The 17,133-nt window shown below is 34.3% G+C and overlaps 2 protein-coding genes across 3 annotated transcripts in view; one reads left to right on the top strand and one right to left on the bottom strand.

Moving 5' to 3' along the window:
- The window catches only part of LOC136038695 (uncharacterized), a 36,841-nt gene continuing 19,708 nt past the window's right edge, over positions 1 to 17,133 (top strand). For both annotated transcript variants that reach the window (XM_065721995.1, XM_065721994.1), the window contains exon 1: positions 1 to 96. The gene's annotated coding sequence lies outside the window, so the exon portion shown is untranslated. The remainder of the gene's footprint in view (positions 97 to 17,133) is intronic.
- LOC136038694 (26S proteasome non-ATPase regulatory subunit 8-like) lies at positions 8,336 to 9,294 on the bottom strand. Its single transcript, XM_065721993.1, has one exon. The coding sequence runs from the start codon at positions 9,179 to 9,181 to the stop codon at positions 8,393 to 8,395; it is 789 nt and encodes a 262-aa protein (XP_065578065.1). The 5' UTR covers positions 9,182 to 9,294; the 3' UTR covers positions 8,336 to 8,392.

The raw sequence follows: 17,133 nt of genomic DNA, 5'->3' as shown, positions 1-17,133 counted from the left end.
ACGTAAGCTTATACACAACTCCATTTATGAAACTCTGCGACGTTACTTATCCACATTATTTATGATTGACTGGTTTTAAATTTACAATCAATCTTGGTAAATATTTAGTTATTGAATGCCTCCGAAGGGAATATGCCACTTGTTAGTAGGCTAAACGAATAGAAGCAGCCGTGTATTATTTGATTATTTATTTTACAGGCTAGCCTACTCTTTCCAAATAGGTAGTGTGGTTACTTCTCTGACAATTTACTTTCTCTTTCCCCACTCATTGTCTCAGATACAGGCATAGGAATTACATAAAACAAAATAAGGCACTAAAATGATGAAACCCTTATATTATAGGCCCAAAACAAAGTAGACTAGCCTATGTTTTTATTAGGCCTAGGCTAGACAATGTTTACTTCCATTGCTACCCACATTTTGAGTTAGGCAATTTTAAACACAATAGCTTGGTTTCAGTGGGAAGTATATTACCTTACCTTAATCCATCTGAGAGCTTTAAGGTCTTCCAGACCTGTAGCGCTCTTGAGTTGATGACTGCCAGTTGAACCTCCACTGTTTCTTCTCCCACTCTTTGTCAAGTTGGTTTTTGAAGGACTTGATGGAGGGAGCACTGACAGTTAAATCTTTCAGTTTATTCCAATGATTTATTACTCTTCTCAAAAAGAATGTTTGGTGAGTTTTAGATTGGGAGCTTGACTTTGGTAGCTTCTTGGAGTGTCCTTTTGTGTTGTGCTGGCTGGTAACTGAGATTGCTGCTGAAGATTGCTGACTTTTCGTTCTGTAGCTTGTAAGTAAGCATCATATCACTGCACAAGCATTGGTAAACCAGAGTGGGTAATTTGAGGTACTTGAGGCAATCCTCATATGAGGTTGATGATAGATTTTTATGCATTTTGTTGCATGTCTCTGTATGTTTTCAATCAGCCTCACATCCTGTTGGTAAGAAGGACCAGCAAGGCACATGCCAAAATCAAGATGAGGTCTGACAAGAGCCTTGTATAATTTCATAAATATATATGCCTGCCTGCTGTTGATGGTTTGTTTTAGTAGTCCAAGACTGGAGCTTGCACAGGAAACAACATGTTGGACATGGCTGTGAAATTTAAGTTTATCATCAATAATGATGCCTAGATCCCTTTCTTCTGTTCTGTTCTTTAGTTGCTCTCTTACTTTGGTGGTGGGGTTGTAGATTGTGTAGTTTGCCATGGGTAATTGGGTCCAAGGTGTAATACACAGCACTTTCCTGCATTAAATTGGAGAAGCCAGTCATGGGTCCAAACTTGTAACTCATCTATGTTGTGCTGGATACTCTGAGGGCATGCAATACCAAAGAGTTTGGCATCATCAGCAAACAGGTGCATGCCATTGTCAATATGGTTAAATATGTCATTGATGTAAATCAGAAAGAGAGTTGGACCCAGTATTGTTCTATGTGGTACTCTGCTCATTACTTCAGCCTTGTCAGAGTATAATGGTTTGCCATCTGTAACAAATAAGCAAACTTTCTGCTTGCACTTTGTAAGGAAATTCATCAGCCAGTCTACAACAGCATGATTGATGCCAATAGCAGATATTCTTGAGTGCAGTTGACTGTGAGGAACCTTGTCAAAGGCCTTAGGAAAGTCCAGCAGGAGTAGGTCAACTGGATGTCTGTGGTCAATTAGGTCTGTGATTTCCTCATATGATTCCAAGAGGTTTGTTTCAATTGATTTCCCTGACTGGAAGCCATGCTGCTTGGGGGACAAGATCTTGTTGGTTGTTAAATGCTTAAGGATTGAATCATTGACTATATGCTCAAGTATTTTGACAACAACTGAGGTCAGGCTAATTGGCCAATAGTTTTCAGGCTTGGAACAAATTACCTTTCTTGAAAACCAGTGAAATGTTGTAAACTGACCTTATTATAAGTAATTTAAGCCCTGAGAAAATGTAGTATTATTTTGTCAAAAACTACCAAGAAAACAATGCTGAGAAAATGTAGTATTATTTTGTTGGAAAATGACCAATAACTCATACTTTAATTATAAATTCATCATTTTTAAGAGCTCAAAAAGTGCTTAAATTTGAATTTGTGGCAGAAGCAATAATTATATTTGTAAAGAGCATAAAAAAGGGCACTAAGTGGTATGTTAACTTTATTGGTAAGTCAATTATATGAACTGTCATAAATTTACAATTTTTTCAACTGTGAAAAAACACTCTGGGTCTTGGTTATTCCATTTCTAAAATCTTCATTACACCCACCATCTTTACTAATAATACTACCTAGGTAGGTGAAGCTGTCCACTTTATATCAATCCTTCTCATTATCAAAAATCACCTGTTCATCTTCACTTAACTTGTTGTAGCATAGTGGATTGATGCTCTGCTTGGCAATAAAGGGCCCAGGGTTCAATCCCCATTACAGCAAGGTTGGGCCTCAAGCTTGCTACTTATTCCTGTAAAAACACCCAGCAACTGAAATGTTGATTCAACAGCCTATACACCAGCAATGGCTCTGGAGGGTCTTTATCCTTTATATCTTCACTTATTCCTAGTCTTAGCAACTTGTCTTCTTAACATTAATTATCAAACCTAACCTTGTACCCTGAAATCCAAAACTAGGCATATAATGTAACTAAGGCATTTAGGAGAGCCTAGGAGAGTTTAATGTCCCCAATTGATTCTGTGTTTGTCCATTGTCTTTGTTATCCTCCTTGTGACAAAGTCTGTCCAAATGATCCATATAGGCCTAAATAGGGATAGGATGCATCCCTGATTAACTTGCTGACAAAACCAGCTAATAGCCTCATTCTAGTGCCCTTTTTAAGAGCAAAATTGTTTGGAGGGCAACTAGCCCCCCGTGACCTCTTTTCCCCAAACATATCTAATGGAAAGTTTGAGATAGCCATTTTGTTAAAAATAGTCCAAAGATCATATAACAACGTCTCCAGGGTTGACACAACCCTCTAGAGCCTGTGGGCAAGTTGTGACTCAGGGGTGTATAAGGCTTTTAGGGAAGAGGTGGCTGTATAAATTCTTGAGGAGGCTGATTTGATTGGAAATTCAAAATTGTCAAAATTTATGAGTCAAAAGCAATCAAAGGAAAACTAGCCCCCTCCCCCTTCTACACCATCTTCTCCTCAAATGCATCCAACTAAAATTTTGATATCCATTATGTTGAAAATATTCCAAAGATTATATAACAATGCCTCCAGGGTTGACACAACCCCCAAGAGTCTAGGGCAAGGGTTGTCAGGTATGCCCTGGGGGAAGGTAAGGTTGTTAATGCAAATGAAATTTCTAGTGCCCTTTTTAAGAGTCAGAAGTGATTGGAGAGGGCAACCAACCTCCCTCCCCTTTCCTATGCTCATCATTTCGAAAAACACACCCAATCAAAATTTGATGTAGCTATTTGCTATTTTGTTCAGCATGGTTGAAAGGTCAAGTAATTATGGCTTTGAGGATGTCAAACCCCCCTCCCCCCCACAGCCCTTAGGGCAAAGGCTGTAAGTTAGGGATTCTGTTCATTTTTTGCATATAGTATATGTTCTTGAAGAAGGTAGGCATGTTTGACCTTTACTTTCCAAAAAAACAAAGGACATTCAGGTGAGCCTTTAAGAGAACCTTGACAGGAGTGTTGAACTAAATCAAAACATGTTATGTACATATGAGTTATCAAAAGCCTATAATTCTGGAATGTGTGAGTTTATTAATTTTGAGCTTTCAATAAATGGTAAGGGTCAGTAAGGAAGGTCAATGATCAATTGACCAAAAAGGCAATATTTGCATGCTGTTACTACTACTAAAGCTGCTGCTTTTGTACTAGATACTACCATGGCTAGTACAAATTTTGAGATGAACATCTGAGGAAATATATATATATACTAGCTGTTGGGGTGGCGCTTCGCGCCACCCCAACACCTAGTTGGTGGGGGCGCTTCGCGCCCCCCCCAAGCCCCCCCGCGCGCGTAAGTCGTTACGCGCCATAATAGTTACGCGCCATTGTAGTTGTGTCCCTATGTCCCACCTGTGAATATAGATATATATATATATATGGTTTTAACTACGTAAAACTTGCGAATATACAACATTCTTTGCTGTCCCATTGTCTTTGCATATAAATAGATTGTCAGGTTATCCCCCTGTTTCCCCCGGTGTCCCCGTTGTAGTTGTGTCCCTGTGTCCCGGTCGTCATTTATATTCCCTGTGTCCCGGGTCCCGGTCATCATTTGTATCCCGGTGTCCCGGTCTGTATATACATTCGTTTTTTAGTTTTGTTTTTCTCCTTTATTTTTTTCCTTTTTTTTTCTTTTTTAGCTTATTTAGATTTTTAGATTTTTTAGTTTTTTTTATTAGTTTTTAGTTTTTATTTCTTTTTAGTTTTTTTGTCCCGGTCGTCATTTATATCCCCCTGTTTCCCCCGGTGTCCCCGTTGTAGTTGTGTCCCTGTGTCCCGGTCGTTATTTATTTTTTAGTTTTTTACCTTTTTTTAGTTTTTTTAGTTTTTTAGCTTTTTTATTTTTTTATTAGTTTTTAGTTTTTTTGTAGTTTTTGCCTTTTTTTTAGTTTTTTTAGTTTTTTAGCTTTTTTATTAGTTTTTAGTTTTTTTTGTAGTTTTTGCCTTTTTTTAGTTTTTTTAGTTTTTTAGCTTTTTTATTTTTTTTATTAGTTTTTAGTTTTTTTTGTAGTTTTTGCCTTTTTTTTAGTTTTTTCAGTTTTGACGTCACCTGATCCAGTTTTTTCAGGTGACGTCACCTGATCCACGATCCACAGACAACTTATTTTTATATATATAGATAGTTTTTTTTTTTTTACTTATGTCCTGGTCGTCATTTATACTCCCTGTGTCCCGGTGCTTTGTTGATTGCTAATCGAACATTCCTTTTGTCCTGGTCGCTTTCTCTTTGAGTGTCGTCATTTATTAGTTTTTTCCTTTTTTTTTAGTTTTTTATTGGTTTTTACCTTTATTTTAGCTTATTTTTCAGTTTTTTCCTTTTTTTTAGTTTTTTTTTATTTTTTATTTTTTTTAGTTTTTTACCTTTTTTAGTTTTTTTAGTTTTTTTAGTTTTTTAGCTTTTTTACTTTTTTTATTAGTTTTTAGTTTTTTTTTGTAGTTTTTGCCTTTTTTTAGTTTTTTCAGTTTTTTTTTTAGTTTTTTATTGGTTTTTACCTTTATAGTTTTTTTAGTTTTTTAGCTTTTTTATTTTTTTTATTAGTTTTTAGTTTTTTTTTGTAGTTTTTGCCTTTTTTTAGTTTTTTCAGTTTTGACGTCACCTAATCCAGTTTTTTCAGGTGACGTCACCTGACACATCCATCCACACATCCATCCACACATCCACAGACAGACAACTTATTTTTATATATATAGATATATATATATATATATATATATATACACATGTATATATATATATATATATATATATATATATATATATATATACATGTATATATATATATATATATATATATATATATATATATATATATATATATATATATATATATATATATATATATATATATATACATGTATATATATATATATATATATATATATATATATATATATATATATATATATATATATATATATATATATATATATATATATATATATATATATATATACATGTATATATATATATATATATATATATATATATATATATATATATATATATATATATATATATATATATACATGTATATATATCTATATATATAAAAATAAGTTGTCTGTGGATGGATGGATGTGTCAGGTGACGTCACCTGAAAAAACTGGATTAGGTGACCTTTGTTTCTTTTAATTGTTCAGGTGGTGGGACAAAAATTTCTTTTTCTTCTAACAATTTATCTAGTCCAGGTTTTTGATTTTCAAAGGTTAGAGCCATTGATGACCTTATCCATATCAAAATCCAAAACCCAATCGTTTTCACTATCATTTTCAGTTTGTTTTACCTTCACTTGTTTTGCAAAAGTATGGTAGGCATTGATGACATTATCAAACAGTTTGTGGTAGCAAACTGTAGTAAGGAGTGACCCGGCTCAATAGTAACCAAAACTCTAAAAAATGGAATTTTGATACCAATACCTACATCAAAAGAATCGCATTTTAATGCTGATTTTAAATATATAAGTTACATCAAGTTTAGTCTTACTCATCAAAAGTTACGAGCCTGAGAAAATTTGCGTTATTTTAGAAAATAGGGGGAAACGCCCCCTAGAAGTCATAGAATCTTAACGAAAATCACACCATCAGATTCAACGTATCAGAGAACCCTACAGTAGAAGTTTCAAGCTCCTATCTACAAAAATGTGGAATTTTGTATTTTTTGCCAGAATTGACCAAATTGACCCAGTTGTCCTGGAATGTTGCAAGAGAGCTCATTCTAACAGAAATGAAAAGTTCTAGTGCCCTTTTAAAGTGACCCAAAAAATTGGAGGGCACCTAGGCCCCCTCCCACGCTAAATATTTTACCAAAGTCAACGGATAAAAATTCTGAGATAGCCATTTTATTCAACGTAGTCGAAAAACCTTATAACTATATCTTTGGGGACGACTTACTCCCCCACAGTCCCCACAGAAGGGGCAACAAGTTACAAACTTTGACCAGTGCTTACATATAGTAATGGTTATTGGGAAGTGTACAGGCGTTTTCAGAGGATTTTTTTGGTTGGGGGGAGGGGTTGAGAAGAGGGGGATATGCTGGGGGAATTTTCCATCGATAATTTGTCATGGGGGAAGAAAATCTCCATGAAGGGAGCACAGGATTTACTAGCATTATTTAAAAAAAAAAAAATAAATATGAAAATTTCAACTATTTATTCTATGGCTTTTGTGATTCAGGTCATTCTTAATGAATTGGGACAAAATTTAAGCTTTAGTGTAAAGAGCGAGGTACTGACGAGGGGGCGAACCCCCTCATATATGTAATAAAAATATGAGAATACAAAAGTTCTTTACGTAAGCTAATTCATAAGTTACGTAAATCTTTTACTAATAAAAAGATTCGTAAAAAATTAAAAGTTCTAGTTGCCTTTTTAATTAACCAAAAAATCGGAGGGCAACTAGGCTTCCTCTCCTGCTCTTTTTTTCTCAAAATCATTCGATCAAAATTATGAGAAAGCCATTTAGCAAAAAAAAAAATGCAAATGTCGTTTTAATTATTCCTCTGCAGAGAGCCAAAATCAAAACATCCATTGATTCAAAAACGTTCAGAAATTAAATAAAAAAAAACAAGTTTTTTTAACTGAAAGTAAGGAGCGACATTAAAACATAAAACGAACAGAAATTATTTCGTATATGAAAGAGGCTGCTTCCTCATCAACGCCTCGCTCTTTACGCTAAAGTTTTTTACTGTTTTTAAAAGAAGAATTGAGAGAAAGAGTCAAACTTTAGCGTAAAGAGCGGGGTGTTGATGAGGAAGCAGCCTCTTTCATATACGAAGTAATTTCTGTTCGTTTTATGTTTTAATGTCGCTCCTTACTTTCAGTTAAAAAAAACTTTTTTTTTTATTTATCCATGGCAAAAGCCCGAACCCAATCATCATTGTTGATTTTCATTGACTTGCTCACATGCTTGGTGTTGCATGTCTTCTAACTGCGTGTGTCTTTGCTCTTCATTTTCATTTTTGACTTGCTCACATGCTTAGTTTTGCATGTCTTCTAACTGCGTATGTCTTTGCTTTTCATTTTCACGTGCCACCACTGTTCTTTTAACCACTTGTGTATTTGCTTTCAATTTCATTTTTGACTCACTCACATGCTTGCTGTTGCATTTCTTCTAACTATGTTTGTCTTTGCTCTTTATCCTCGTTTTTGACATGCTGAAGCTTTTCTTTTAACCACTTGTGTCACATGTCTTCTAACTGCGTGTGTCTTTGCTCTTCATTTTCATTTTTGATATGCTCTAACTGTCGTTTTTGTATATCTTCTAACCATCTGTGTCCTTGCTCTTCATATCCATTTTGGACATGTTTTTTATTTTGATGACTTCAGACAATTTAGCAGTGGCCTTTGCTTTAGCTGCCCATAAAGGTTTTGCCACAATTGATGATGCAAATTTTAGTTTTTAGGCCTTCCAACAGACATTTTATTATTAAACATTATGCTTTCAAACCTGTAGGCCTTATTTGTGTATCAAGTTTTTTTTTTATCAAACAAAAAAGCAATCTTATTTCAAAATTGTTAGGTATTTTACTAGTTTGCATTAAAACATTAAAATTATTGCTCGGAAACCATAAATATTTTTGTAGTTTACATAATAGCTTTAGCAAATCTGAACTGAATTTAAAAAATTTCAACTTTTTTTTCATGTCTCAAATACATTCTATTTTTAATGTTGTAATTCGTTTTATTCGTTTAATTGAAAATAAGAAAGTAAGCCAGTATAAAAGAATAAACATTAGACTATCATCTCCAATTCTCGAGCGTATTCAATTTGAAGTTTAGCCAGTTCGTCGGCAGGTACACGATCTTCTATCTTTTTTACTTCAGGCTTAAAATAATAGTAGCCATCATTCTGGAGTTGCCACCCACGCTTCAAGCTGAAGTTTTTGAGCTCCGTTTCAGTAGTAATTTGCAACATCCGTGCAGCTTCTTTTGCGCTGATTCTTTCAAAAGCTTTTTCCATGCAGAGAGCAACATCACCTCGAACTGTTTGCAGTAGACTTTCAAGAAAAATTGCATAGCTGTCTGCTGGGGCTTCAGTCTTGGCATCGAATATCTTGTTATAGTGTCCTTCCACCAAACTTTGTTCTAATTTTACGGGGTGATTGATAAAGGGGCTCCCATGAAGTATATTATGGGGGAGCAGTTCCAATTCCATGTGAAAGTCAGCTAACTTGGATTGAGAAAGGAGGCACAGTAAATTCAGTCCAAGGACCTGAAACTTATACTTGGATTCCAGAAGCTCATCATTGTAGTCAAAGTAGAAACTTTTCAATTGAGCTACATATCTTTCAAATGCAGGTATATCTCGTTGGCTAATGCTGAATAGAGCTCCAACTTCAAGAATTTCTCTGGCTATGACAAGATCCTGAGTTGAAGCCTCTTCTGTACCAGCTAGCAGGCCACGAGTAGCTAGGATAACTTTTACATCAGTGAGTTTTTTTCTTATGATTTTGGGATCATTAAAATTAGATGCAAGAGCTGCTTTAAGATAATTTGAAACTTCTTGTAAATTAGCTGACATCTCGAATTTCTAGCAGTAATGCATCATAGATATAAAATGATACATTCACTTTTGTGGGGAGGGGGGAGAGAATGGCATAATCCATTAATATTTTGGTTTTCTTTCTTATGATTTTTGAATTATTGTAATTCCTTGTCAAACTGTATGCAAATATTTTTATAATTGTCAATTTTTTGCTTTTTAAGCAATTTAATATAAACTTTTCAAAGTGCATGAAAATCTTCAATTTTTGCACCTAAATCTGACAAGTGTGACAACATCATTGCAATACTGATGTATATAAAAATTACATCACTCACATAAATACTTTTTTATCCAAAATTAAGGTTCTAAATGAATTTTATCAAACTTTTGACCTATCTAAATTGTTTTCATGTCTTCAATACTCTCCATTTGTAAATAAGAGTGAAACCATACATTCACTCTTGAGGGGGGGGGGGAATTATATAATTCGTCAAACTTTTTGTTTGCTTTTTTAAGGTTTTTGAATTGTTGTAATCCCTTGTTAAAATACATACAAACATTTTTGCATATACCAGTTTTTTGCTCTTTATGCAATTTGATGTCTTTTGATACTAATGTATTTTCAAAGATACTTGATTATTGGAGCAAGTCCAATCTCTAACAACAATTTCTGCTAAACTTCAATCTTTTGGTTTTCTTTGATTAGGTTTTTGAATTGTGTAATCCCTAAGTTTTTTACACCTATATATATATATATATATATATATATATATATATATAGCCTATATATATATATATATATATATATATATATATATATATATATATATATATATATATATATATATATATATATATATATATATATATATATATATATATATATATATATATATATATATATATATATATATATATATATATATATATATATATATACGTTCATTTATTTATGTATATAGTACCAGGAGAAGCTACATGGCAGGCTTTTATACATTGATTATCATGGTCACTTGTCTTTTATACAAGACTATTGCCCCAGTGAAGTAACTTGTTGATTTAAATCACCGTTTGCTTTTCGTATTTCCATGTAACTACCTTTACAATAGTTGCTAGTGTCTTGCAATATTTAATCCAAGAGATCCATTGGGTTACAAGAAATCCTGTGATTTAAAGGATATGCAAGGTTTTCTTTAGCAGCTTCATCAGGGCTGTAAAAAAAATATTTGGCTGTATAAATATGGTTCAAAATCACCTTGTGATGCTTCTGATAGATATGGTATGCTGCTAATTTCATTCTGTGATAATTTTGTCCAGTCTTTTTGATGCTGATGACATTATGACTATTGATGGTTTGATCACTGCTTACATTGAATGAAGCTAAAGCAAAACATGAGTTCAAATTCATATTTGTTTGTGAAACCCTTTGAAGAGCAAGTGATGTCTTATAACAGGCCAAACCATTTAATTTGGAAATTTTGAAGGTGGCAATTCAATTCAACAAAGCAGGCAGCGAACTCCTAATTAATGACCATAAATACAATGCTGAAGGGTCCCAATGACTTGTAATTAACACTTATGTAGTTTAATGCGTCTTAGTAGGTTTTTACAGGGTTTTGCTCAACATTTTGTTGGTGTTGAAGATTCCGATGGTGTCATTCTTCTAACGTAATATTTCTTTCTTCTTCAATTTTATTTTTGACTCATTCTGATTATTGCTATAGCTTGTCTTCTAACAGAACAATTCATTTTTCTTCAATTTATTTATGACACGTTCTGATGCTTACTTTTGCTTGTGTGCTAACCCTAAAATTCTTTGTTCTACACTTTCATTTTTGACATGTTCTGATTCCTGCTGTTGCTTGTAATTCTCAATACTGATTGTTTTCTAACTACATATTTCTTTGTTCTTGCTGTTGTATATCTTCTAACAACATATTTCTTTGTTCTTCATTTTCAGTTTTGATTCGTTCTAATCCTCATTGTCACATATTTTGTAATCAAATTTTTTTTTTTCGGTTCTTCACTTTTGTTTTGAGTTGTTATAATTCTTGCTGCCACTTATTCAGGAATGTAATTTTGAAACATTCTTTGGGGGATTAAATCCTGTGAAGTTAGCTAGGGATTCATTGACTGTTATTTTGCAATATTTTGTTTTGGATTAAATTGACCTGGCCTTGATTCAAGCTATCAATTTGCTATTTGGATAATATATGAGTTTCTCACTGGACTGACTGTCTCTGGACCCTGATTTCATTACAATTCAAACTGGTTTCAAGTAAGTGTTAATTCAAGCCTAATTATAGTGTACAGGTTGGCAGCCATACTTCCAACTCCAAATAACCATTTACACTTATATAAGGCTATTCAATCATTTACACTTTACTGAAAACAAGCTATGGATAATCGCGAATATGTGCATTGCCCTGTAATGAACTTTCTGCAAAATAACTGGGAAGAAGGAATTCAAGACAATGTTATTATTCAACACATAATAGACTTTTTTTGAATGAGTTGTTACTGCTAATGCAAAGAATTAATTTTGGGCGAAGGTTGCGCCTAATGATAATTGCCCACAGTGCATCGGCACGAAAGCTTCAACAAATCGTGTAAAAGATATTCTTAACCTTATTAAAAAATCGGACCCTGAGGAGGTATTGACTCCGATTTATGTTATCAAGTCTCCTACCAAGGTTCCCATTCTACCTGCTGTGGCTTACTCTAGGCTTTCTACAAAGGATAATTGTGTGAAAAAGCTACTCAAGGTCGTTGCAACAAAGCTGGATGCTTATGAATTGAATTACCTGCAACAGCCAAAGCCTACAATTCCCGACTCACATGGTACTATTGTTGTGACAAACCCTCCCCCTACTCTCTCAGACCCAATAAAACAAAAATATGTGATAGGTCAGATAAATGGTCATGAATCAATCACTAGTATACATCCTGTACATGACAAATTGATTATCAATATAGATAAGTCAGTTGCCAAAGATTTCCGTTTGTCAGTAACTGGAGCAATTCTTCTGCAAAAGTCCAAACCAAGAAGTTTTATGGTCTCTTGAAGGGAATTCCAAGTGATTTTGAGTTATCTCGCCTGATATCCTGCCCTGGTGTTTTTGACGCCTCTAGACTAGGGAAATCCACTGTAGTAAAACTTGAATTCTCTGATGCAATATCAGGAGCCAAAGCATTCCAATACAGTTTCAAAGTAGGATATGAAGACCTATATGTTTACGAGTTCAAGGCAATCCCTGTTGTTGTAACATTTGCTGGTCGCCTGAGCATCTTCAATTGTCTTGGTCTAGGGTAACACCAAAATGTGCACAATGTGCTGATCCCCATGTCTCAGATAGAGACTTGCGTTGCAATTTGTCACCTAAGTGTGCAAACTGTGGAGGCAATCATGTTTTGTTTAGCTTCACATACCCCAAACTGAAATCAACTGCAAATCGCAATTTTCCAAAAACTAATTAATATCTGTATCAGTATCGGTTGTGTCTTATAATATTTATGGGAAACAAAACAAGGATCTGACCATTGATGAATTATACAATAAGTTTGATTTTGTATGCTTTCAGGAACATCTTTTGACAGGAATGCCTAACCCCAAAGGTATCATGGAGTTTTAGCTCTTCTGAAGAAAATAATGTAATAATAAAACAGTTGTACCATTTCATTCTCCTTAAATCAGTTAGACGTAAATCAAAATTATCACAGATACGGGCAAGGCTGCTGCTTCAGCAGCCTAAAAGCTAGTGTGTTGTACTATAATTAAAGATAATTTATTGCAATTATTTTGATTTTATTTACAATTATTACCAATTGATGTTCATTTAGCTACTGATTATAGACATTTGAAAGTTATGTACTTCAAGTAAATGTACTCTGATGGACAATTTAAAAGGAATTGTGGAATATGCAATTACTGTGTTTCAATCTAGGACAGTCGTACTGAAAAAAATGACTTTGGATTGTCAATTTAATTGACACATATTGATATTTATTTCTTAAATTTTTGATAATTCTTCTTATACGAAAGTAAAAAAAGTAAAATATTTAAAGCATATTTCAGTAAAGTGCAAATTATGTTCTGGTCTTGAGAAGATTATATTCTGGTCATGGTGGTTATCACTTGGCTATTTTTTGTAATCTCTGTTCGTTTTGGGTTTTATTTATTTATTGATAGTGATTTGTGGTAGTTTTATGCTTGGAAGATTATTTGACTTTATTTCTGCTCATTTTTGGCTTAGTGGAGCTCTTTACCTTCCTTTGAAAAACTTGTTTATAGAAAAAAAATGAAACTAATTTCCGTTCGTTTTTTTATTGACTTGGTCTTTTCATGGAAAAAAAATATTTTAGATCTTTTTAGTTTTTTTTTTAAGAATCCATAGTTTGGGTTGCCATTTTATGTTGAAGAAACTTTTTTAATAATTTGCACAAACTGTATTTTTAATTTAAGTTTAGAACTCCTGAAGTTGACCTGAAAAATAAAACTTAATATCATTTCCAAAAGATTCTATCTATGCTCTTTGAAAAGCTGTATACACTTACACTCTTTTTATTTATTTCGATTGTAAGAGCAGAAGTAGTTATAGTAGTAGCTTCAAAAGCTTCAACTTAATACCCCCAGACGTTCTCAATATATTGCTGAGGAACACAATGCCTTTTGATTTAGAGCAGAAGTAGTTATAGTGGTAGCCCCAAAATCTTCAACTTAATACCCCCTAGACGTTCTCGATATATTACTGAGGTGTCTTATTGGCAACCATAAATACAATGCCTTTTGATTTAGTTTAAAGTAACATTTATTTTCAAAAGATTATGGGCCAATTGAATTGCATGATTGTGGGTACTGAAATGTCCAATATTCCTAAATATATAGCTGCTGGACCATACTATAATGCTGAACAAAATAGTTGTCTAAAAAAAGAAGATTTGCTTGCCCTCCAATCTGTTTTTATTCTTAAAAAGGGCACCAGAACTTTTAATTTTGAATTGAATTAGCTTCTTTAAAAGTTACAACGATATTTCTAAAGATTCTAGAGTGGTGATGCCTATTTATTGCTTATATGCCATTTTGAAAGTCTCCATGCCTACAGTTTTTACTGTTAATGTTTCTTACTGTTTTAAAAAGTAGATTTAAGAGAAAGAGTCAAACTTTAGCGTAAAGAGCGGGGTGTTGAGGAGGAAAAGCCCCTTTCATATACGGAGTAATTTCTGTTTGTTTTAAGTTTTAATGTTGCTCCTTACTTTCATTTAAAAAAACTTGTTTTTTTTATTTAATAACTTATGAAGGAGCGATGAGATCTTAATGAAATTTCATATTTAGAAGGACCTCGTAACTCAGATCCCTTATTTTAAATCCTGAGTGGATTCAGTGTCATTGGGGGGGGAGTTGGGGGAGGAACCAGAAATCTTGGAAAACGCTTAAAGCAGAGAGATCGGGATGGAACTTGGTGGAAAGAATAAGCACCAGTTCAAGATACGTGACTGACATAACCGGACCGGATCCGCTCTCTTTGGTCGAGTTGGGAGGGGGGAGTAATTCGGAAAATTTAGAAAAACTGAGGTATCTATAACTTACAAATGGGTGATCAGATCTTAATGAAAGTTGATACTTAGAAGGATTTTGTGCTTTAGAACTCTCATTTTAAATCGAAACCAGATCCGTGACATGGGGGGGGGACCAGAATTCTTGGAAAACGTGAAAATTGAGGTACCTTTATCTTACGAATGGGTGATTGGATCTCAATGAAACTTGATATATAGAAGGATCATATGTCTCATACTCCATTTTCAATTCGAATTGGATCCGGGAACATAGGGGGTTGGAGGGGGAAACAGAAACCTTGGAAACCGGAAATCTTGGAAAACGCTTAGAATGGAAAGCTCTTTGGGGGAGCTGGGGGTGTTAATTTGGAAAATTTAGACGAATTGAGGTATTTTTAGCTTAAGAACGGGTGACCGAATCTTAATGAAATTTGATATTTAGAAGGAACTCATGTCTCAGAGCTGTTTTTTAAAATCCCGACCAGATTGGTTGACATTGGGTGAGTTGGAAGGGGAAACCAGAAATCTTGGAAAACGCTTAGAGTGGAGAGATCGGGATGAAACTTGATGGGTAAAATGAGCAAATGTTGTAGATACGTGATTGATGTAACCGGACTGGATACGCTCTCTTTGGGGGAATTAGGGGGTGGGGGTAGGTGCTTTGGCGAGTTTGGGGCTTCTGGACGTGCTAGGACGATGAAAATTGGAAGGCGTGTCAGGGAGCTGCACAAACTGACTTGATAAAGTCGTTTTCATCGGTTCGATCATCTGGGGGGCTGAAAGGAGAGTAAAATTTGGAAAAAATGAGGTGTTTTTTTACTTATGAGTGGGTGATTGGATTTTAATGAATTTTGATATTTAGAAGAATCTCGTGACTTGGAGCTCTTATTTTAAATCCTGACCGACATTAAGCCCCTGATTTTTCTTTTAAATCAATCTATTGATTCTTAGAATTTTGCTAGAGCTCATACCATATGAGCTCTTGGCTCTTCTGGCCTCGTCACAAGTGCCATATGAACTCTTAGCTCTTGTTTTGTTTTATTGAGGCTACTCCTAAACGCTCCCTAACAGTTTCACGTCAATATCCATAGCATTGGTTACAGTAACTACAGTGGTATTATTAAAAGTATACATATAGTACATTCTGGCTAGCTCAAAAAACCCCTCAATTTACCCTTAAAGGTCTACCTAAATAATGAAAGTCGTTTTTCAGATATTGCTTTGTCACCTTTTTGAAACTCTACGTGCTCATAGTTTGTTTGATTTAGTTCAACATCCGCCTGAATATTCCTTTGAAGCTTTCGCTTAGCTTGTGCAGTAGCAATAGCTGTAGCAGCATTAGTAGCAGTATCCGCATAGCATATTGGATTTCTTTAACTTCCCCTTCAACACACGCTGAAAGTTTCAGCTTAATACCATCAACCGTTCCTGAAGCGTTACTGATGCGTCCGCTTGACAACCTGTGTGGGTTTGTACAAACAAAAGAGTATAGCAGCAACACCTTAGGAGCAGTTTGGTATGTGAAGTTGAAACTTCACACACTTGTGAGGGATGTTGAACTAATACAGTTTCTAAGTATTGCAAATTTTTCCCGTTAGTTTTCATCGTTAGTTTTAGTAGCAGTAGAATTAATTCTAGTAGTCTAAGCTTTAGTAGCAATAGTAGCAGGCCTAATAAACGTAATAATAGTAACAGTAGTAGCAGCATGAGCATAAGCATTAGAATTTGGATGTAAATATTTTCTTTTGTTTAGTTCAACACAACAAGCCCTGTTAGTTTCAACTTCACACACCAAACTGCTCCAAAGGTATTGCTGCTATACCCTTTTCACGACCTGCATACAGACAGCGTGTTGTGATTCAGTTCACATTCCTCCTTAAAGTTCCTTAAAAATTTCACCTTCATACCCTTAGACATAGTTGTAATAGTAGTCACACAAGTAGTATTGATATTACTAGTAATAGCATCGAATAGTGCTAGTCCTACTTGCAGCAGTTATGTTAACATATTACCTTTTTGTCAGTAAAACATCCCTCTGATCATGTCCTGCAAGTTTCAACTGAATACAATTAGCCATTGCTATGACATTACTGATATGTCCGTTTGATAACCTGTATCTTCATATGCTTCTTGAAATTCTCATCTCAATGGTCTTACCCTTACAAGTTGTTACAATAGAAGTAGTTGCAGTAGTAGTAAATGTAACAGTAACATTAGTATTAGCAGTAGTGTTCACATATTGCCTTTTTGTGGGATGATATTCCCATCTAAGCATTCTCTGGAAGTTCCAACTTAATACTCAAATCAATTCTTGAGATACGCTATTTGGACTATGTGCATGCACATAGCTTCTTTTGATTTAGTGCAAAATTTCCCTCAATACTGTAAATAGAGTAGTGTGGTAGTAGTAGTTGATGGTAGTTGTAGTAGTATTC

The sequence above is a fragment of the Artemia franciscana genome, chromosome 18, assembly GCF_032884065.1.
Source record: "Artemia franciscana chromosome 18, ASM3288406v1, whole genome shotgun sequence".
NCBI classification, from domain to species: Eukaryota; Metazoa; Arthropoda; class Branchiopoda; order Anostraca; family Artemiidae; genus Artemia; species Artemia franciscana.
Note: the sequence above shows the minus strand (reverse complement) of the source record. Positions and strands in the feature narration are given on the sequence as shown.

Excerpts from the sequence above, each read along its gene's own strand:
- LOC136038694 (XM_065721993.1), bottom strand. The coding sequence starts at position 9,181 with ATGTCAGCTAATTTACAAGAAGTTTCAAATTATCTTAAAGCAGCTCTT.